Source organism: Aedes aegypti, chromosome 1 (genome assembly GCF_002204515.2).
Source record: "Aedes aegypti strain LVP_AGWG chromosome 1, AaegL5.0 Primary Assembly, whole genome shotgun sequence".
Taxonomy (NCBI): Eukaryota; Metazoa; Arthropoda; class Insecta; order Diptera; family Culicidae; genus Aedes; species Aedes aegypti.
In genome coordinates, this window is record NC_035107.1 from 210,451,605 (window position 1) to 210,475,110 (window position 23,506).

The 23,506-nt window shown below is 39.1% G+C and overlaps 1 protein-coding gene across 1 annotated transcript; it reads left to right on the top strand.

The window, feature by feature from the left end:
• The first annotated feature begins 506 nt into the window (after positions 1 to 506).
• Positions 507 to 22,509, top strand: LOC110674314. Its single transcript, XM_021838601.1, has 3 exons — positions 507 to 1,754; positions 19,834 to 20,150; positions 22,505 to 22,509. The coding sequence occupies exons 1-3, from the start codon at positions 901 to 903 to the stop codon at positions 22,507 to 22,509; spliced, it is 1,176 nt and encodes a 391-aa protein (XP_021694293.1). The 5' UTR covers positions 507 to 900.
• The last annotated feature ends 997 nt before the right edge of the window (positions 22,510 to 23,506 follow it).

Sequence of the window (23,506 nt, forward strand, 5' to 3'; positions counted from 1 at the left end):
CGTGAATATTCAGTACCTACGAATGCAGACGAAGTACGTCGCTTTGTAGCTTTCTGTAATTATTACAGAAAATTTATTCCTAATTTTGCGGAAATTACCAAACCACTCAATGGTTTGTTAAAAAAGGAAGTTAGCTTTAAATGGAGTCATCAAGAACGATTCAATGAAGTAAAAAGTTGTTTACTTACCCCACAAGTTCTAAGCTATCCAGACTTTTCAAAAGAATTTATTTTGACAACAGATGCTTCAAATATTGCATGCGGAGCTGTGTTGTCTCAAAATCATGCAAATGGCGATTTACCTATTGCATTCGCCAGCAGAGCATTCACCAAAGGAGAGAAGAATAAACCAGTAATTGAGAAAGAGTTGACTGCAATACACTGGGCAATCAACTATTTCAAGTCATATCTGTACGGGCGAAGGTTCAAAGTTCGAACTGACCATAGACCCCTAGTCTATTTATTTGGCATGCGAAATCCAACCTCAAAGTTTACCAAAAGGCGTCTTGAACTAGAAGAGTTAGATTTCGATATTGAATTTATTCCAGGTAAAGATAATGTATGTGCTGATGCATTGTCGAGAATACCACATAATTCAGAAGATTTGAAAACATTAAGTATCCTTAAAGTGAACACAAGATCGTTGACTCGATCTTTAGAAACTAGTAAACAATCCAAGGATGTGTCGAAACCACTGAACAAGATTCAGTTCGAGTGCAACTCCGGTCGTGTTAAGTCGCATCGGCGCAATCGGTGCTCGCGGTTATTAATTAAAAAGGTGTCATATTACGCTCCCGGCCTACCGGCGCAAACGATTACTAGGCAAACGAACAAAGTGAACAACCTTACAGCATACGCGAATGCAAATTAAATCAAAATCAGCTGGCGATAACCGAGTCAGATGAACAACCTTAGTTTCCCCCGTTTGGGGGAAACCTCTGGCGGAGGTTCCAGAGAAAAAATTATGGTGATTGAAAGACAAGAGGAAGGCAAAAATCTTCATGGCGTGTCTCCAGTGCTAGTGGAGAAGACCATCCAAAGCTATTGTGGAACAGTCATTGCTGCAAAGAAGACCAAGGATGGAAAAATCTTCGTAACAGTGCGGAACGAGAGCCAAGTCAAAAACTTGGCTAAAATAAGCAAACTAGCTGATGGAATAACGGTCAAGGTATACGAGCACAAATCACTGAACTCGTGCAAAGTCGTCGTCTTTTGCCGTGATGTGAAAAATGATACAGACGCCGCTATTTTAACAATCGTAAAAGTACAAGGAATAACGGAAGTAAAACAAATTATGAAGGGCCCGGAGGACAACAAAACTCCCACCGTCATATTCATATTGACCGTGAAGGGAATCTGTCCTCCCAAGGAAATAAAACTAGGATATCTGTTACTGGAGACCCGGCCATGGTACCCGAACCCGCTAAGGTGCTTCAAGTGCCTCAAGTTCGGACACACTAGCAAGGACTGCAATAGTGAAAAAAAATGTAGCAAGTGTGGTGAAGCATTCCACGATGCATGCAACAACGAAGCCAAATGTGTGAACTGTAAAAATGAGCATGGCGCTTTCGCCAAGGAGTGTCCAGTGCTTGCTAAGGAAAAACAACTCACAAAGCTAAAAATCGACAGGAACATTACCTTTTGGGAAGCCAGGAATATTGTTGAAGAAGGACTCAAAACCAAGTACTCAAACACCGTCAAAGCTTCGATCGACGAAGAAGTGAAAAGGCTTACAGAAGAAAACAGTGCTCAAAGTTCAAAAATCGATGAGTTAAACAACTCCATAAAATCAACAATGCAAAACAGCCACGATACGGAGGAAAAGAGCACCCGACACACAAACGAGGCGTCAGCAGAACCACCAAATATATACAAGCGGACACCCCGACCAATCATCAGTACACCCCAATCATTCGTCAGTGCCCGCCTACCCGCCCCGAGCTTAACATGGGAAACCACGATTCCAAGGACACAAGCCAAAGCGGAGACCACGATGTGACGATAATCCAAACCCAAGAAGTCCACACCAACCTACTGGCAGACCACGACACGAAGCTGCTGATACTCATCATCATGATGGGAATACAACTCATCATAACAGTTTGGATGCTAATCAAAAACCAGCTGCAGAAGCAGGCGAGCAAGGCAGCCAAGGCTGCAATCAGCCCTGTATGAAGGACGGACCAGATTATTATACTATACTATCCATTAAGTAAATAAACTCTGTAATCTTATACCCAAGACCTGAATGACCAAGCGGTTAAAAGGTCTCTAATAAACAAACAAACAAACCGGCCAGTGCACCGAGTCGCGAACGTTGAGTGCTTAGGCCAGCAGAATTAGTACGTAGGTCCAAAGGGTAGTTGCTAGGTAGAACCGATCGTGTGATCGATATTCATTTTCTGTAGGAATAAAGTTAGTCTCTATCAGAACTCCGTCCGAGTAAGTTTGGTCTTTTTTAAAAACCCCGAAACTCCATCTCGGATGTAACTTGTATGATACATTAAAATGTCCCTCCAGGTGTTTATCTTTTTTTTTTATTAATTGTTAAATCAGAACGATGCGATGTCACAACTGTGACCCATCGCTATATAAACAGATGATTTGAATAAAGAAAGGACTTATCATTCTAATTTCAAAGAGTGAACTCCGATTATTCATTGCTCTTAGTCGGCCGCGTAACACCGTAATCCTCTAAGATACCAATGCTATAAAGAAAGTCCCTCTTGAAGGAAAAGCAAGTTACACGCTATTAAGGTCCGTAATAGCAATGTGAAGCAGCAAAAAGGAGGTGCTGTCCAGTCTTCCTCCACGGAGCGAGGTCACCAAAAATCATCATCAAGAAATTCGTTCTGGGCGACTACCGGTGGTAGAGGTATCGTATGAGTGAATAAAGTGTTTGTAAATTTGATTTTAAGTTTTTCTTTTAAGTTGAAGAAGTTCCTGCAGAACTTAAGTGGTGTCAGAAGTGGGATCGTGAACGTATTAAAATAGAGGAGATAATCCCGCCACACGATCAAGAGAACCCTGGCTTCAGAATTCACGACTGTAAGTTGAAACTGATTGATTTTATTATCAAACCATACATTTCCATATTCAAAATATACAATGCCTGAAACCAGAGCTTCAGAATTGAAGGCACTTCGAGCTGAATTAGAACAGCTCAAAGCGTTGATGACGGTCGGGAACAGCAGCAACTTTTGCATTCCAGACCCAATCAAAAATTTTCCGGATTTTTCCGGCAACAAGAAAGAATTGTCGAGTTGGCTACGTGAACTAGATGAGCTATATGACATGTTTAAAATGTAAAGGGCGCCAATGTTCAGCCCGACTCAATCAGCTCTGTGTACCTAAGAGCTATAAAAATAAAGTTAAAAGACATGCTCGCGCTATTCTATGCGCAAACGGAGATCCAGATACAATCTATGCTATCAAACAAGTTCCCATTGAACAACATGGAGACCACCGGGATTTCGCGACCAATGTGTCGTCATTATTCAACATACGGCGTGGCGACAAAAGCCACCTCAGATTGTACAATGACTGCAAGAACACCAATACAAGAATGAAAGAAAATTTGCCGTTGAATCCTATATCCGTACGACAAATCATTGACGTACTAAGCCTGACAAGGTATCTAGACAACATTGGGGAGCCTTTAGCTGCCATAATAAGGCAATTAAAACCACACTCGTTGGAAGATGCAAATTATCACATTTCTTTATAAAAACTTAAACCTCGAGCAGAACATAATACCAAAGAGATCAAATTTACTAACGCTACAGGTCGCCCACGGTTAGTGCAATTTGTTTTCGAGTAAATTTGTAAGAAAAGGGAAACAAAACGTGGTAGCGGATGGCTTGTACAGAATACCACGGGTTGAAGAATCCGAAGTAAATCTTCAAACGGTACTTAGAAATAGCTGTTCAAAAACAACCCTATTTACGGACCGGAAATCATTTATAAGTTGAAAAATAAACTCATTATGCATATATCCCAAGAAAATATTCACTCACATATTTCATTCCGTATTTTCAGGATTTAGCAAACACATATTTCAAGAAATAACTTGAAGAACACACCGAGGACCAGCTAACGCAAATTAAAAAAAAAAACTCCCGGAATAACAAATGGAATCTTTGCCTAACTGTCGGTTGCTAAATCGTGCTTTAAAATCTTAAATGACAATTTTAAAGAGATGAAAGTTCAATTTTGCAACCTGAAATTACCAGATCTAATAACTAAGAAGGACCAAGGCGAATTTGCTCGTAGAACGCACAACTTTAACCATAGAAATTGGAAGCTTAATTATGAAGAACTTCGTCAATTATTCTTTTCTCTAGATATTATATCGATTGTTAAGACCTTCGTAAAAATTGCCAAGACTGTAAAATTGCCAAATATGAACAGCATCCGTTTAAAATTCCAAAGAACGCGAAGAACATATGGTAAACCTTGAGGGAATATCTTTATAGATGTATAGTTATATGTACGCATCCTCCAACCGCTCGACAACTTGAGCCCCAATACTCGCAGACGTCAGCAAAGTACGCGCCAGCCAAAATCCATCGTTAGTATCGAACACGTGGAGACATTGCTTTACGAACCGTCTTTGAGTTCGAACGCGCTAATACAGCGCTCGTGTATATAATTTTATTATTTTAACTTATTTATAAATATTATTAACTGACCGCGCGCGACCTCCGCGTACGTACTTATTTTTCGTCGAAGTACTTAACCCGCGAGTGCAATGAAGTGTGGAATGACGAAATGTGCGCAGCTCAGCAATCTTTTTTATGGCGATGTCACGGCAGCTGCCAACGTGCGTATCACGCAGCATGCGTAGGTGTGCAACGGAATCACGAGGAAGTGTTACGCTCATTCATGCTACCACTGTGCTCAGAATGCCAGGAAAAGTTTACCTCTGAACAAAACCTGAAGCAGCTATCAAAGTCTTTCTTCCATATTAAGAAAGACATAGAACGCACACTATCGGCAAACCACAAGCTTTTATCCAATTTTGAAAACCTTAGTGGTACAGAGTAAAAAGCAGACCGTTCTGCAAAGTGCGCGATAAAGACAATTCGACTCATCGATAAGCCAATTGGCAAAGTGAATAGATCAGAAAAATGGCTAAGTGGAAACTCAGTATAATAGCCATCAGTCTCACGACTACAATTTTAGTAATACAAAAATCATCGTCTTTACACACTGAAAAACTGAACTCTGTGAACAGTGAATTATCGTGGAAATTATACCAGTACACAGTGGGAAAAATGAAGCAAAATAAACGGATCTTTTGATGCCGCATGTTTCGCAATACAAAACCACAAGTCACAATGGCTTTCGACTACAAAACAGCAACATCAATCGTACAGCCGTATGATGGAACGGCTGACGGACTTAACGCTTTTGTAGACCTCGCAAACCTTTTGAAGGATTTAACGGAGGCAAACTTAGAAGCTCTTGCAGCAAGGTTCCTTAAGACACGCCTTATCGGTAGAGCCAGATTGGGTTTAGCAGATGGATTGGTTACAATTAATGATGTTATTGATGACGTCAAAGCTAGATGCGAAGACAAAACTACACCGGGTAATATTTTGGCAAAAATGAAAGCTTTGAAACAGCAAGATACGGTACAGAAATTTTGTGACGAGGTAGAAAACCTTACCGCAAAATTAAAGGGAGTTTACATCAATAGTGGGATACCTAAACCAGTGTCAAAATCGATGTCAATAAAAGCAGGAGTTGATACTATGATAAACGGTGTCAGTTCTGTTGAGACAAAGATAATCCTCAAGGCGAGTACATTTACGGACATTAAGGAAGCAACCCAAAAAGTTCAAGAAAATGCTTCGAACACATCAGTTCAAACTGCACAGATGTTAAATTTCAAAGGAAGGGAAGTAAACAGACAAACGCAACATAACGTTCGTTACAATTATAATCGCAACGAATAAAATCGTTCGCATAATAGAGGTCGAGGAAATTTTCAGCGAAGACCAAACTATCATACACAAAATGGTACAAAGTGGTACATAATATTATTGCTATAAACAGGAGTAGCAAAAACAGTAGTACAGATTTTTTTTTGTGGTATTCAGTTGGAGCTGCCTGACAGCTTAACTTGTCAAGGCTGAACCCTTGGTCTGGCTTTTGCCAAGTTTCCCCTCTACCAGGACCAATACTCAGACGGACTGGGCTATGGTGCCCACATGAACACTGTTTTTTTATTAGTATTGTGACGTGATAGTTTTTGAAAAATACCCATATTCCCTTGCTTCTGAGAAAAGGAAGCATTGTGAAAATCAGCAGCTCCATCAGAATTTGTTTGAATTAGTAATGTAGTAGTGCCCTTACTAATACTGTCTAGTCGAAATGGTTTTGAATAATTTGTCATTCAAGTGCTATTCTGATTACTCCTGTCTTATACGTAAGATTAGAATCTTAAATGTCAATTGTCGTCAAGTCTTAACAAAATTAGGCTGTTTAGTAAAAGTTCTAGTTAATTTCATTTTTTGTTGTTAAAAGTATTTATTGGTCATTACGTTCATATATCCTTAAAGAAAAAAGTCGCTTTCCTTGTCTGTTCAACAATTTTTCGAAACTAGCAAGTGTACCCTAATGATCGATCTCAGCGTCTTACTTACCATAGTCATTTTTATAGTGATTATTGAAGAGTAAAGTTACCTTAGGCTTGTATTACAGTCTCCTACAAGATTCACTTTTCGGTGGCAAATGCAATGCTTCACAACGCCTACTTTCTACTTGTAAATTTTGCGAAAATGAAGCTGGAATTAGATTATTTATACCGCTGTTACAAAAGAGGTTTTTCTTATTATGGCAATGTAAAAACCATATTAAAATAAGATTGTCGCCGCTTATTTCTACTCAGTGAATCTACTAGTCATTTTCCTAAGAGTTCTTAAGTATTCCCTACGTCGTATATGATAACGATGTGTCTAGCTAGCTAATAGTAAGAGTGGCTACGGATCATTCTGGTTAGCAAAAGGCAAACTGAACGTCATCAATAGTATTAATGTCCACTTCGAATAGATTAATTATTTGAAATGGGCATCAATTCTATCAATGACTGACGACGACGATACACGCGGAATTACTAATACACGATGTAGGGAAAAACTCATTGATAATTATTCCGATAGGTACAGCCAGAATCAGCAGCGGTTACTTGAGAATAGGCCACCACATTAATCTAAATCTCCTCGCAAATACTATTCAAAATTTAGATACAACAATTCAGACGAAAATCTCTGACCAACACATGTTAAGTTCGATTGTTAAAGTAAAATCAAAGAAGCTTCACTCTATGTTACATTGGCCCGAAGCAACATCCCCAGTAGCCGCATCATTTCTCCAGACGAGATAATCATAGCCCAGGAATTCCTCAAGAACAGCGGTCTTAGAATGAGTCTACTGGATAACATATTAGATATTTCCAGTGTTTACGTGCTGTTTGGTAAGGATGAAATCATCTATACCCTCAAAATTCCACGAGTTAAGGAGGTAGAGTACCAATTGTGCTACATAGAACCAGTCATTTCCAACAACCATAGAATTCATTTAACTACAATGTATTACCTGACAAGATATAAGAATGAATATGTCTGCAAAAGCCCTCAACTAGAACCACTAGGAGAATGCATCCAACAACTAGTCGCTGGTGAACCAGCTAAATGTCCCATCGAAAAAGTCAGGATGTGATTAAGAGAATAAACGATGCCAACATCTTGATTAGCGTAACGAACATCACCTTGACGTCAAATTGTTCGGGACAGGGACGAGATATACAAGGATCATACCTTATCCAGTTCTCCGATTATACCATCAAGCTCATTCTTAGTAGAGCCTCCGTTTGGTTCGGACGTGTAAAGCCTGCATATATATATATATATATATATATATATATATATATATATATATATATATATATATATATATATATATATATATATATATATATATATAAGTTAACGAAAACTCCTCATCAAACAAACCCACACGGACGCCAACACCTTTCAATCCAAGACGAACCGGACAATCACCACCAGAAGGAACATGCTGACCATGCACCGTATGCACCGATCGTCACCACGTGCCGACGTAGCACCACTACATGGCAACAAAGACGGACGAGTCACCTGATCGTGGAATTTGCAGAGTCAGGAGCGTTAGGGAAATAGGTAGGTCCAACTCAGACTAGAGAAGGAAACAATAAATCAATTCGTGTCGGTACGTTGTAGAGTGCACTTGTGAATCCGAATCCTCCTGTTAAATTAGACTTAGTTTTTTGAAAAGTCTTTTCAGAAGACAAATGTGTTAAGTGGCGCAGTCGTGCGGATTTTTTTAAAGTATCGTAACTCGGAACAGTCCATCCACGAACGCATATCGTGGATCAGTGGTTACATCGTTAAAAAAATTTCGCGAACCTTACGTAGTAAACATCCAGTGCTACCCGGAATTTCCTCCAAGATCGAACGGATATCGATCTTTTGCGGTAAGTCACCCCTTTTTCTATTAACTATGTAATCCTTCTTGTATATAAAAATCTTAAAAAAATAAATCTTAAAATCTGAGGATTGACGTTTTCTGGAAAAAAATAAAAACGTCATTCCTTTGAACAAAAAAATAAACCATACTAATTCAGAGAGAGGAGGACAAACCCACGGTATCCGAATCTCTAATATATCACAAACCGAGAAAGAAAAACTAACTTAAACCCCAACAAAAAAATAAAAGCTGATAGTGATAGTGATAAATACAGGGAGATGCCAGAAACAAGAAACAGGAAAATGGCCTCTTTCGAAGAGGAACATTCGAACCTAGGTAACGAAGATACTGGAATCTCTGAAAGCGAGCAATTCGCCCGTCTAAGCGAAGGACCTTCCTCGCGGACGGAGCACGAAACAACAATCGATGCATTGAAGAGAGAGGTGGCTCATCTTACAGCCCAGCTGAGCCTCCTCAGCTCAAAATTATTAGACAATACTCCTAACAACAACACTGTTGCTAGGATCAGAAATGTGATGGCAGACGAGGACGTTTTCAAAAGCCTCCAAACACCATCGACATTGAGAGATTTGATTCCGTTTGATGGGAATCCAATAAAGCTGAACCAATTTCTCAAAGCTGTAGATAGAATTATGCCTATCCTAGAGCAAGCGAGACATACACCTCAGTTTGACGTATGGATGCAAACCATACGATCGAAAATAATCGGTGACGCCGACACAATTCTTGAGCTGTACGGCACCGAGTTGGATTGGGACGAGATTAAGAATAATCTCATAGCCCATTACCACGACAAGAGAGATGAGGTTTCTCTAATTAGAAACCTATTCTTGCTGAAGCAAACGGGAACGGTGCAGGAACTTTATGAAAAAATTTCCCACATAACTTCCCTACTTATGAATCAGTTAAATCTGAATGAGAAAAATATCAATGTTAGGCTTGCAAAACAGCAGAATTATCAAGCCATAGGCTTAAAAGTGTTTGTGGCAGGGCTATTTCCTCCATTAGGTCCCATCATCAGGGCACGACAACCAAAAACATTAAAGGAAGCCTTACGTTTTTGTAGTGAAGAAGACAATTATAACTATGTTCAAAACTTCGCAAAATCGTTCAATAAAATACCTGCTAGTTCGACGCAAAATCAACAGAAACCGCCCACGTCCCCATTTAAACAATCACCTCATTCGAATTTTAAACCACCAGGCTTTTTCAACAAACCAGTCTACTTCGAAACAAAACAGTTTAATCCACCCCATCAGATTAAACCACCTGGCTTCTCTAGTAATTCAAACCCAAATCCATTTTATAGATCAAATAATAATAATACTAAATCTAACGGGTTTTCTCCTAACAAATTTGGCAACAATCAGCAACAAAGTCCATCGGGCGCAAGGCCATATCAAAACTTCTATAAAAAACCTCTATCAGGTAGAACACATGCAAAGTATCAAAATCAAAACCCAAACTTCCAAATAGAAGAGGAACACTCTCAATGTAACGAACCTTGTAATACTCAGTATGATGGAGCTTATTATTACAATGACCAAGATCAACCATATTCGAACTACGATGAAATGGAAGCTAACCCACAACATTTTTACTCACATAACATAAACGTAGCTCCCGGCGAATCCGATACTCCAGAAGATGAATTAAATTTTCATATAGCCGAGGAAGCAGCGATGAAAAGATAAACAATTTCTTACCATTTATCAAAATATTTACGAATAAAGGACCCCTGAAATTTTTAGTTGACACTGGTGCTAATAGAAATTACATTAGCCCTAAACACGTCAATTGGGACAAATGTAAACAAACTCAACCAGTGAAAATCAAAAACATTAGTGGTAACAAATATGTGGAGCTTGACCCTTTTGCAACTATTCCAGGTTCAAGCAAACAAAAATTCCTTGTCTTCGACTTTCACGATTACTTCGACGGTCTCATTGGATATGAGACGCTAAGATCTTTGAAAGCAGATATGCTTACAAACGAAAACAAACTTCAATTCCCCACCGGCGAGGTAAACATGTATAGAAAATATCCAGACTCAGTGGTCGTGCAACTAAATTGCAACGAAACTCTAGTCGTGTGTTTACCAACAGACGAGAGTGATGGTGAATTTTACTTGGAGGAAGATATCTCACTAACGCCTCAAGTAATAATTCATGCCGGAGTGTATAGTTGCTCAGACAATCGTGTCTTTGTCACTGTATCAAATATCTCAAATTAGCTCACTAAGGTTGTGATCAATGACCCACTGATAGTGGAGTTGAATAATTTCACCACAAATCAAGCAACCCCAGATGAAAATTTGGATGAAAGTAGAGGCCGAGTCTTTGATCAATTGAGACTAGATCACCTCAATAGTGAGGAAAAGATCAACCTATTGAAATTGATAGCTGAATATGAACATATCTTCTATGCCGAAAATCAACAATTAACGTTTACAAATGCTATTAAACATAAGATCAATACCAAAGATGAGATACCTATACACTAGAGTGGTTCAAAAAATCGTTTTTGCTCCACACCGCTCATCCGATTCTAGATCAAATTCTGAGTGTCGTCCCAAAATTTGAGCTCATTTGGATGAAAACTGAGACTGTACAAGCCCTTTAAAGTTTATATGCACTCTTAAAAAATATGAATTTTACTGGTAACTTAATCGCTTGAGCACTTAAATATTTCATGACTCAATCCTCAATATGACATAATTTTCTGTTTCTTTGGATGTATCATAATGCCATGATTCTCAAGCATAATAATAAATTTGATTAGCAATGAAAAAAACAGCTCATCGCGCAATAAAGCGTTAAAGAAGTGTAAAAATGTCGCGAGACTTGAATTCGAGTTTCAAAAGATTTAAAATTACATGATTTTGCACTTTGTTCAAACAGGCACACGACCGCTGCTGGGCGCTGACAGTTGAGTTTAATTTTTCACAGAAAACATGCAAAGCGAAATACGATCCACCGGAAAGTCGTTTTATCAGTGTTCTACATAATTTGCTCGTGAATTGTAGATGGACTTATTGTTCATTTGGACCTGCCGTTCAGTCTGATTTCTCAAAATCTAAAATACTATCGGTGCGCGAGTGATTTTCATCCAAAACTCCAGTTAAACCGTTGCGGTGCCAGGAGAATATTATAGCTGGATTTGGAGCGCGTACAGAATAAGTGGAAGATACATTGGCAGCAAAGCTTTATTTAGTGAGTCTGTGCAACGTGAAAAACCCAGCTTATAAATTTGTCCAACTGTGAAATAATACTATGGGGCAAAAATGTTTGCAGATAACATCGAAGTTAATGTTTGAAGACTAGTGACCACCGCTCTAATTGCATAAATTTCGATATTTCTGCCGTGCAATTATATTATGGAACTACAGACTACACATGCATTCCGTGCACGAGTAACGTAAGAAGGAAATTCGACTCAATGGAATCGCTCTAGATGGTATGTAGAAGTGATGTTTAGTGGCTGTTCAGAGCAATAAAATCCAGTGCGTTTATCGACTATATTATGTGACAACAAAACCTCTAGAGAGAATACGCGTCGTGATGAAAAAGTAAGTTTGAAAACTTACTTTTACGTCACGACGTGTATGTTTTTTTTTTGGTTTTTCAATGTCATGTAATTTTAAGATCGGACGTAAAATAACGTCAAAAGGTTCGCTTCTTTTATGTGCATCTTACTGAACCTAATTTTACATGATATTTTCCAAGAGTGTGGGAATTACTATGAGATAAGCAATCAATTCATTCAATCGGTCATAGTGTTTGCCCATGTGCTCTTGGAGATTAGAACTACGTTGGTACTGTGAGATACATTCATCAGGAACAACTTTGCTGAAGACCGTTTTCAAATCGGACGCCTCAGTAATTAGTTATTGATTTATATCCAGTCACAAATTCTTCAGCAGTGCTCATTTAACTTCTGAACAGGCAACATTGTTGCACCTGACGCGAAAGATAGCACGCACAAATCATGGCTACTATGTTTTACTGCATATATCCAGTGATGCCTGCAGAGCAGCCCAATAATTATAGCCAAAGTTTCACAACTTATTCAAAAATCAATAACTAATTACTGAGGCGTCCGATGTAAAAACGGTCTTCGGCAAAGTTGTAGCTGATTATTGTTTCTCACAGTATCAACGTAGTTCTTATCTCCAAGAGCACATGGGCAAACACTATGACCGATTGAATGAATTGGTTGCTTTTCCCATAGTAATTCCCATATAAACTTTAAAGGGCTTGTGCAGTCTCAGTTTTCATCCAAATGAGTTCAAATTTTGGGAGGACACTCAGAATTTGATCTAGAATCGAATGAGCGGTGTGGAGCAAAAACGATTTTTTGAACCACTCTACTATACACACTAAGTCTTACCGGTACCCGTTCTGTCACAGAGCGGAAGTACAGAGACAAATTTCAAAAATGCTCGATCAGGGAATAATAAGGCCCTCGAGTAGTCCTTGGACGTCCCCTGTTTGGATCGTTCCAAAAAAATTGGACGCATCAGGAAACAAGAAATGGCGGTTAGTCATCGACTACCGTAAATTGAATGAGAAAACGATTGACGATCGTTATCCCATTCCAAATATAACGGATATTCTAGACAAGCTAGGACGTTATATGTATTTTACAACCCTAGATCTCGCGTCGGGTTTCCACCAAATTGAAGTTGACCCGCGCGATATTGCGAAAACTGCCTTCAACGTCGACTTTCCAACGCGTTATGGATAACGTGTTACGAGAACACATTGGTGTTCGGTGTCTTGTCTGTATGGACGACATCATAGTGTTCTCGACCAGTCTTAAAGAACATCTCGACAATCTGCGACTAATATTCGCGAGTTTACAAAAGTATAATATGAAAATACAACCCGATAAAAGCGAATTTCTACACAAAGAGATAGCTTTCCTCGGGCACATCGTTACCCGCGAAGAAGTGAAACCCAACCAAGATAAAATTGACATTATCAGAAATTGGCCACTCCCGAAGAATGAAAAGGAACTTAGAGGGTTCCTAGGTGTTTTGGGCTATTATCGGAAGTTCATCCGGGACTTTGCGAAAATAGCGAAACCGTTAACCCAAACATTGAGAAAGGGAGAGAAAATCATACACACTAAGGATTTCATAGACGCATTTGAACGGTGTAGAAATATCTTAACGTCAAGTGCAATATCCCGATCTGGAAAAACCATTTATTCTAACAACAGACGCCTCCAATTACGCCGTTGGCGCTGTCTTATCACAAGGCATAATTGGCAAGGACAAACCTGTCGCTTTTGCTTCTAGGACTCTCAATAAGTCAGAGGAGAAATACTCTGCCATTGAGAAAGAACTATTGGCAATTGTCTGGGCTTGTAGATATTTCAGGCCGTACCTTTACGGGCGAAAATTTACGCTATATACGGACCATCAACCGTTGACCTACGGACTGAATCTAAAAGATACAAACCACAGGCTCATTCACTGGAGGTTATCTCTAGAAGAATTCAATTACGACATAAAATATAGACCCGGAAAGCAAAACATTGTGGCTGACGGTCTTTCTAGGGTCCGAGAAGAATTGAATGCAAACGACATGGATGAAACATCTTCTGACGAATCTTCATCTGAAGATGACTCCGCAGAAACAGTACATTCCGCTGACACGGGCGATTCTGCCTTCATACCATGTACATTACACCCACTTAATAAATTCAGTAACCAAATTATTTTAAAATTAGGAGTCAATGAAAATGAAACCTACGAGGAAATATTTCCTCGAATGTTTAGGCGTACCATCACAAAAATTAATTTTGGAGTACCCTATTTAATAAAAATGTTCAAAGAATACATGGACGTAAAAACATCCAATTGTATTTTCTGTCCAGAGAGCGTTATTAAAACATTGCAAATAGTTTACAAAAGTTACTTCAGTAGGGGGAAACCATTTAAAGTCTGCATTAGTCAAAAATTACTGATAGACCTAAAAACCTTGGAAGACCAAAACCTGGTAACAGAGCAAACACATACCAACGGACACCGCAGCGTCTGGGAGAATAACCAACAGATAGCCAGTCGCTATTATTTCCCATAAATGAAAACCACAATCCAACGGTTTATCCGGCTCTGTCGAATTTTTAATAAAAACAAATACGAGAGACACCCTTACAAGATAAAGTATGGCTCTACACCTAATCCAAAAAAATCATTAGAAATAGTACATTTAGATATTTTTATAAAAAACCCTAATATATTTTTATCTTTTGTAGACAAATTTTCCCGATTTGCAACGATCATACCGATCAAATCCCGCAACATAAACGATGTAAGATAGCTTACGAAATACTTTTCCTTGATTGGTACTCCAAATTTGCTCATATCAGATAATGAACCTGCAATGCGTTCTATCGAGATAAGAACCCTTTTGGAAAATCGAAATGTCCAAATACATTTCACTCCACCAAACCACAGTAAAAGTAATGGAACCGTCGAAAGATTCCACTCAACGTTAGGTGAAATCTATCGATGCTTAAAACCCGCATACCCCGATCTAAATGATAAAGAACTTTTCAGAATAGCATGCACTACATACAATAATACAGTGCATTCAGCTTTAAAATTAAAACCAAGGGAAATCATGTATGCAAGAAGAGACGGAGAGGAAATGCCTTTGGACATGAACAAAATTATAGAGAATAGAAATAAATTTTATCAAGAGGTCAATGCTCAATCGAAATCAACCCAGAATAAAAATTTGGAGTATCACAACAAGGCGAGAGAGGAACCACCCATCCTACTGGAGGAAGGCACCGTATACAACAAAGTGCAGGGTGTGCGGAATAAGGGTCGAGAAAGATACCTCCCTGTCACAGTGGTCCAAGATAACGGTAGAACGTTTGAAGATCACTATGACCGAGAGATCCATAAAGACAACATTCGGCGTACCTGAATCCACTACAAAATTCTTGCATTCACAATTTCAGATGTGGATTCACCTAACGACTCTGACATGCCTGACCATTACGACTACATTATCACAAACTATACAGCTATACGACCTCACGAGAAACCCTGGACTACTAACGATACAATCTGGTAACACACTCATAAAGACAGGACGACACCGCATCTATCATGCCATCGATTTAAACAAATACAAACCACTTTTGGACAACATCGAACTCGCTGTCGATGGACTCAAAATTTTCACCGACTTTGACGACCTGACATCCATGCTAAGAACAAAGTTGGAAGATGTTAAAACCTCATATAGGAAACTAAACCCGATAAAACACAGTAGACGGGGGCGGGGAGCTTTCAACCTGCTAGGATCAGCCATAAAAGCCATAACTGGAAATCTAGACGAAAATGATTTGCATCAAATAAATAATGATATCGAAGAACTAAGAGGTAGCAATCAAGATTTAGTCAGACAAAATAACATTCAAGTAAAATTAAATAGACATTTAGAGAATAGAATCAATAAAATCATAGACACGGTTAATAGAGAACAGAGTATCATCAAACGGCAAATAATAATAGCTAGACAGTCATTTATGAATAACAAACTGATAAATCAGAACTTTACGACCATCCGACAGGCTTTTAAAATTTCCTATTGACCTTTTACAAAAACACCTAGATTCAATTTTTGAAGATATTCAGTTATCGAAAATCCACATTATATCAAAGAACTTCTTGGAAACAGAGGAAATTAAATTTATCTCAGAGAAATTAGAAGAACAGGGCATAACAGTTTTGAATCCCGATCAGGTCTACGATTATCTGGACATCCGTGCTCTTTTTAAGGGCTCAACACTCTACTTAATAATCGGCATCCCACAAATTTCGCCCTTGTATTTCAATAATTTGATACTGGAACCCCTACCAATCAACGGTAGAAATATTAAATTACCCTGGAATGAAGCAATAATACACAACAACCTGACCTACTTTCTCAAAGATGAATGTCAAAATATTGGAGGAAGCTCTCTTTGCAAGAAAGATAAGCTTGAAGACATCTCAGGCGATGAATGTTTCTCAAAAATCATAAGAGGACTCCCCGGACAATGCAGCTTTACAACCTATAGAAGTCTTGACCAAGTCTTGACGTCATAGTCAAAAACGCATCGGTCACACTATCATCCAGCTGCCTGCAAAACAAGCGAAAGCTTTTTGGCACAACCTTAATATTCTTCTCAAACTGTACCATTTCAATAGATGGGAAGAATTTCACAACTACTGCATTTTCATCGAAAACGCTACCAACAATAATACCCATGGACGGAGTAAAAATTCAGCAGACAGACTTTGAATCAACCATAGATCTCAAAGATCTGGAAAAATTGCACATCGAAACCCGAGAACAACTCCAGATCATCAAATACCAACATTCTCTCCGAACATCCACCAGTTTGGGGCTATCTTCCATTTGTATCATTCTAGGCATTTACATCATTATCTACACTCGGTGTAAGAGCAACAGGAGCGGAACCACCGGACCAACGTCGCTAGGTGCAAGGCTAGCTGTTTTAGGAAAACAAGCAGGGCAGTTAGGGCTTTGAATGAAATAATAAAGTTACCCAGTAGTTAACCATCGTGGAGTATACAAGTAATATTTTTTTAAAAAGAACTTCCCAGTCGATGAAGTTTTAAGTGGCGCAGTCGGCGCGGATTTCATTGTAGTGTCGCGATCCGGAGTGTTCCGTTTACGAGGGAATATCGTAAATTAGTGGTTGCAGCCGTCAAGGTAATCCGCGGAATCTTCAACATCCCAGGAATCTTTAGGCTACCCGGAGTTTAGATCTGAGATCGAGCGAATATCGATCTTTTGCAGTAAGTATTTTCTTTCGACTAACTATCCCATTAATCTATCTATCTACCTCTCATCTTACTGTAAAAATAACCTTTCAAAAAAAAAACTAACTAAGTGACAAGTGAAAAGTGATAGTTTTAAGAAGTGTTAACTAGCAAGTGAAAAAATCCCGACCGTGAAAATGCCAGAAACTAGAAGCAAGGCAATGACTCCCGTTGAGGAGGAGCGTTTTATCCTCGCTCATGAGGATGTGGAAACTGCTGGAGCTACCACGAACGAACGGTTTGCTCGCTCAAGCGAAGGGTCTTCCCTTCAGACAGAGCATACAGCAACAATCGCTGCACTGGAGCGAGAGATGGCCCGCATCTCTGATCAGCTGACTCGGCTTAGCATAGGCGCAGCGAGTAATGCCGTCAACCATGGCAGCATCAGTCGTAATGTGACGTCTGAAGAGGATGTTCTTAAGAGCCTCCAGACTCCATCTAGCGTGAGGGATTTAACACCGTTTGACGGTAATCCCCTCAAGCTTCCGTTCCGCTACCCCTTCTGTCATAGAGCAGAGGTGCAGCGGCAAATCTCGAAAATGCTTGACCAGGGCATCATAAGGCCCTCAAGCAGCCCTTGGACATCCCCTGTCTGGATTGTCCCAAAAAAACTAGATGCAGCTGGACACAAAAAGTGGCGTCTAGTCATAGATTATCGTAAACTTAATGAGAAAACGATTGATGATCGTTATCCCATTCCGAACATTACGGATATTTTAGATAAATTGGGGCGTTGCATGTATTTTACAACCCTCGATTTAGCATCCGGTTTCCACCAAATTGAAGTGGACAACCGTGATATTGATAAAACCGCTTTCAATGTTGAAAACGGTCATTACGAATTCTTGAGGATGCCTTTTGGGCTCAAAAACGCCCCATCAACGTTTCAGCGCGTGATGGATAACGTTTTAAGAGAGCATATCGGCATCAGATGTCTCGTCTATATGGACGACAACCTGAGGAAAATCTTTGAAACTCTGAGAAAATATAATATGAAGATCCAACTCGACAAAAGCGAATTCCTCCAAAAGGAAGTAGCCTTTCTCGGGCAGGTCGTGACACGTGATGGAGTAAAACCAAATCCTGATAAGATTGATATTATCAGGAATTGGCCAATCCCCACAGACGAGAAACAATTGAGAGGTTTTCTCGGAATTTTGGGCTACTACCGTTGTGGTATAACAATACCATTCAGTTAATCTCATTTCAAAACATAACACTTACACAGCACAGCAAAGCCTCACTTTGCAACATCCATAAATTATCAACTTCCTTATGACACCCTTCTGATAGTTAAACATCACCCAAATTCTTTAACATGCTGACAGAGTTATTTGATACCCAACATTCAAGTGTGACAAGGCCTTCTGCCTTGCCTTTTCCATTTCCCTGTTTAATGTTATTCACACATGCATTCCAGATGTTTTGTAAGCAATGTAAAACCAGAACTGACTTTGAAACTGAAATGAATAAAGTAAGACATTGGATAACCAACCACCAATCGTGTAACAACTGATTCCTATTCGAAGTCCGGTACACCTCACCGTAAATGCATTAGGGATTTTGCGAAAATAGCCAAACCTCTTACACAAGCACTACGGAAAGGTGAGAAAATCACACACGACAAGGAGTTTGTTGATGCATTCGAAAGATGCAGAAACATACTTACGTCCAGTGACATTCTCCAATATCCGGACTTTGAGAAGCCGTTTGTTCTCACTACAGACGCAGTTCGAGTGCAACCCCGGTCGTGTTAAGTCGCATCGGCGCAATCGGTGCTCGCGGTTATTAATTAAAAAGGTGTCATATTACGCTCCCGGCCTACCGGCGAAAACGATTACTAGGCAAACGGACAAAGTGAACAACCTTAGTGAATAGCATACGCGAGTGCAAATTAAATCAAAATCAGCTGGCGATAACCGAGCCAGATGAACAACCTTAGTTTCCCCCGTTTGGGGGAAACCTCTGACGGAGGTTCCAGAGAAAAAAATATGGTGATTGAAAGACTAGAAGAAGGCAAAAATCTTCATATTGACCGTGAAGGGAATCTGTCCTCCCAAGGAAATAAAACTAGGATATCTGTTACTGGAGACCAGGCCATGGTACCCGAACCCGCTAAGGTGCTTCAAGTGCCTCAAGTTCGGACACACTAGCAAGGACTGCAATAGTGAAAAAAAAATGTAGCAAGTGTGGTGAAGCATTCCACGATGAATGCAACAACGAAGCCAAATGTGTGAACTGTAAAAATGAGCATGGCGCTTTCGCCAAGGAGTGTCCAGTGCTTGCTAAGGAAAAACAACTCACAAAGCTAAAAATCGACAGGAACATTACCTTTTGGGAAGCCAGGAATATTGTTGAAGAAGGACTCAAAACCAAGTACTCAAACACCGTCAAAGCTTCGATCGACGAAGAAGTGAAAAGGCTTACAGAAGAAAACAGTGCTCAAAGTGCAAAAATCGATGAGTTAAACGAAGAAAAAAAGACATACGCTGAGACCCTGAAAAATGAACTGGAACTACAATTTGACGCAAAACTGAACCAATATAAAGAGAAGCTGAATAACTCCATTCAAGAAAAAGTTAAGAAAATGGAACAAATGGAGGAAAATATGCTAGCACTACAGAAAAGATGCGAACACCTCGCAACTTCGTACAAAGAAGAAAAACACCGAAGAAAGCAGGCTGAAAAAGAAGTTGAAAAACTTAAGGAGAACTGCATCAAATCACCCCCCAGGAAGAAGAAAGGAGTCACCGAAATGACACCGTGTGATCAAATAGAGTATATCCATTCAGATCTGAAACGATTAACGTTATTGTGCAAAATTTGCGGGATAAGTGTAAAAACACACAAACATCAGAACTTCTTTTAGCGAAATTATCTGCCACTCGACAAACAGGGACACTGTCCAATTTTACAGATGAGGTCGAAAAATTAACAACCCAGCTAGAAAATATATATCTAGCAGAAAATATCCCCGACAACACCGCCAGTAAAATGGCTGTGAAAGCGGGTATAAAGGCATTGTGTGGTGGTATAAAAAATACTCAAACACAACTTATATTAAAGGCAGGCAATTTTGAGACGCTTAATGCAGCGATTATTAAAGCCACAGAAAACGATACAAACACCTACGACGAACATGGTAATGACAACGTGAATGTCTTTGCTATGCAAAATAGTTTTCACAACAACTTGAGAGGTCGAGGAAGAGGAGCTAGAAATTTCTCGAATAATGCTCATTTCCCTCGAGAAAATGGCTACCCGCAAAATTTTTATCAGCAAGGCCAATACAGAGGACAAACTAGGTACAGGAATAATTGGTCATCCAGAGGAAATTTCAACCCCTTCGGTGGTCGTGGAAGACATCCCTAGCAACACACATGTTATAATTGTGTATTATCAACTGATGTATGACCAAAACTAGTCATATATAAGTTGATAATACACAATTATAACATGTGTGTTACTCGGGATAGGCCCCCACAGCATTCTATGTATGTAGCACAACAGGAAAATATCGAAAACGATGAACAACAGGGTCAAGATGATCAGCAGCAGCAACAACAACTATCAACTCCCAACCAGAATCACCCTTTAGGCGTTCAGTTTGGGCAGCATACACCATAAATGTATCTGCCTGCAACTTTGTGAAATTAAAACTTGGATTATCGGAAGTAGAATGTACCTTTTTGTTAGATTCTGGTTCCGATATTTCAATTACTAAAGCCAGTAAAGTTAAATCTGACCAAATTTGTTATCCCTCGGAAAACTGCAATATTAAAGGCGTCGGTGAAGGAACAATTACTTCACTAGGCAGCACTCATACATGTCTTCATATAGAAGGCGAAAAAATTAATCCATCTTTTCAAATAGTGTCGAATGGCTTCCCGACACCAACTGATGGTATCCTAGGGAGAGATTTCATGATTCAGTATAAATGTAAAGTTGACTACGAACTGTGGATGCTTTTCATTTTAAATAGAAATGAAGAGTTAACAGTCCCTATTCAAGACAATTTAAATGGAGCCATTTTCCTACCCCAGCGTTGCGAAATAATTAGAAGAATTCCTTCTTTGACACAATTGGGTTAATTCTACGAGTGGCATGAGGTGACAATAGTCGGTGTCGTATAGCGAGGTGACAATTCTTGACTCGAGTGAAGTGACTCTCCATTTGATGTGCACGGCGAGTCACTTCATTCGAATCGAGAATTGTCACCTCGCTATACGACACCGACAATTGTCACCTCACGCCAGTCGTAGAATAAACCCAAATGTCAAGAGGATTCGGTAGTATGCTCAGAGGAAATCCACCCCGGGATTTTTATGGGTAATACAATTGTGAATAGTCAAAACCCTTATGTGACTCATGTTACTCATTTTCTAAATTTGCAAATACTATTCCACTACAGACTAGAACTATCGTCGATTTGAAACACGCTTTTTCGGAACACATCAGACACTTCGGTAGACCACAAACGATAGTTTGCGATCAAGAACCCGGGTTCAAATCAATCGATTTTGTCGGATTTTTTAACGAACTAAACATTGAAATTCATTTTGCTTGCAATTCAGCCTCTAATGGAATAGTCGAGAGATTCCACTCAACTATGATTGAGCTTTACAGGACTCTTAAATCAAAATATAAAGAACTCCCCATTAACGATCGAATCAACATCATTACAGACATTTATAACAATACATTTCACTCTGTAACAAAACGAAAACCGCGCGAATTAATATTTGATACATTAAACATTACTGACGCCGCGGATCTAATCGAACAATCCAATAAAATCCATACCGCAGTTAAACTGGAACTAGATAAACGTAAGCAAATTTACGAACAAAAACACGAAAACCGTGAACAACCTACGGCAATTAATCCAAACGAATCCAAATACATAAAAATATCTCAAAGGTTAACTAACGACAAAGATGTTTATAAAATAACTACAGTCCAAGAAGACAACAATTTAACTTTCAAAGATACGAACGGAGTCAAAGTTCATAAAAATTGCATTAAAAATCAATTAAATACTTAAATGCAAATTTGCAGGTAAAACTTATAAATATATAAACCATAAATAAATAAACCACTACATTTTCTTCTTTTGCAGACTAATCCTCATCAAAACAATAAATACCACTATTTATAAGAAAATATCTAACAGTAACGGACTGGTTGCATTTAAGTTGAAATCAACAAGAATCAAGATCGGATACAACAGGATGATACATAAAGCGAACCTTAACTCAATAGAAAACAATATAGGAAACATAGAAAAAAAAATACAAGGTCATTTAAAACTATCGAACACTTAGAGCAAACACTTTTAGATAAAACGAAAATAGCTAAAGATAATTTCAATACTCTCATCGCCCATAGGGCCAAAAGAGGTCTAATGAACGCATTAGGTACAGCTATCAAATTTGTTGCAGGAAACCCGGATAATGACGATCTTGAGATCTTACAACAAAGCTTAGGAGTATTGCAAACTCAGGAGAATAAACTTGTAAACAATCAAGGAAGACAAATTCAAATAAACGAACTTTTCCAGAATAAGCTCAATAACTTTACTAATTCAACACATATCATACAAATTATATGTTCTAACGTGATAATGTTTCACATATTTCTATCTTTAGTCATAACCCTAAAAGTACTCGCATCAGTCTTTGGACTTGATGTTTTATTCCCAACCTCTCCAATACTAAAATGGTCGATGGCCAATCTGTCCAATATAAATTGCAATACCGGAGGATATCAGGATGTCGGCAAGCATGGACTAAGGATTAAATCTTATGCCCCACTATTAAGAGAAAATTACACATCTGAAGGATATTTATGCATCAAAACAATCTTCATCACGGAATGTACAGAGAATTTCTTTGGAGGTCAGACCATTAGATACTCAACCGAGAGTTCCCACATATCTTCACTAGAATGCTCTGACGCAATTCTAAGTTGGTTGCATGGAGATTATCAATCATCCGAGCATCCTGCCGCATCTTGTTCCTGGATGAGAACGTCTGCTGAAAGTAGTGTTCATGTAGATATCAGGTTTCATCCCGTTCTGTTTGATCCGTATGAAGGAACTAAAATCTCTGAACTCTTCATT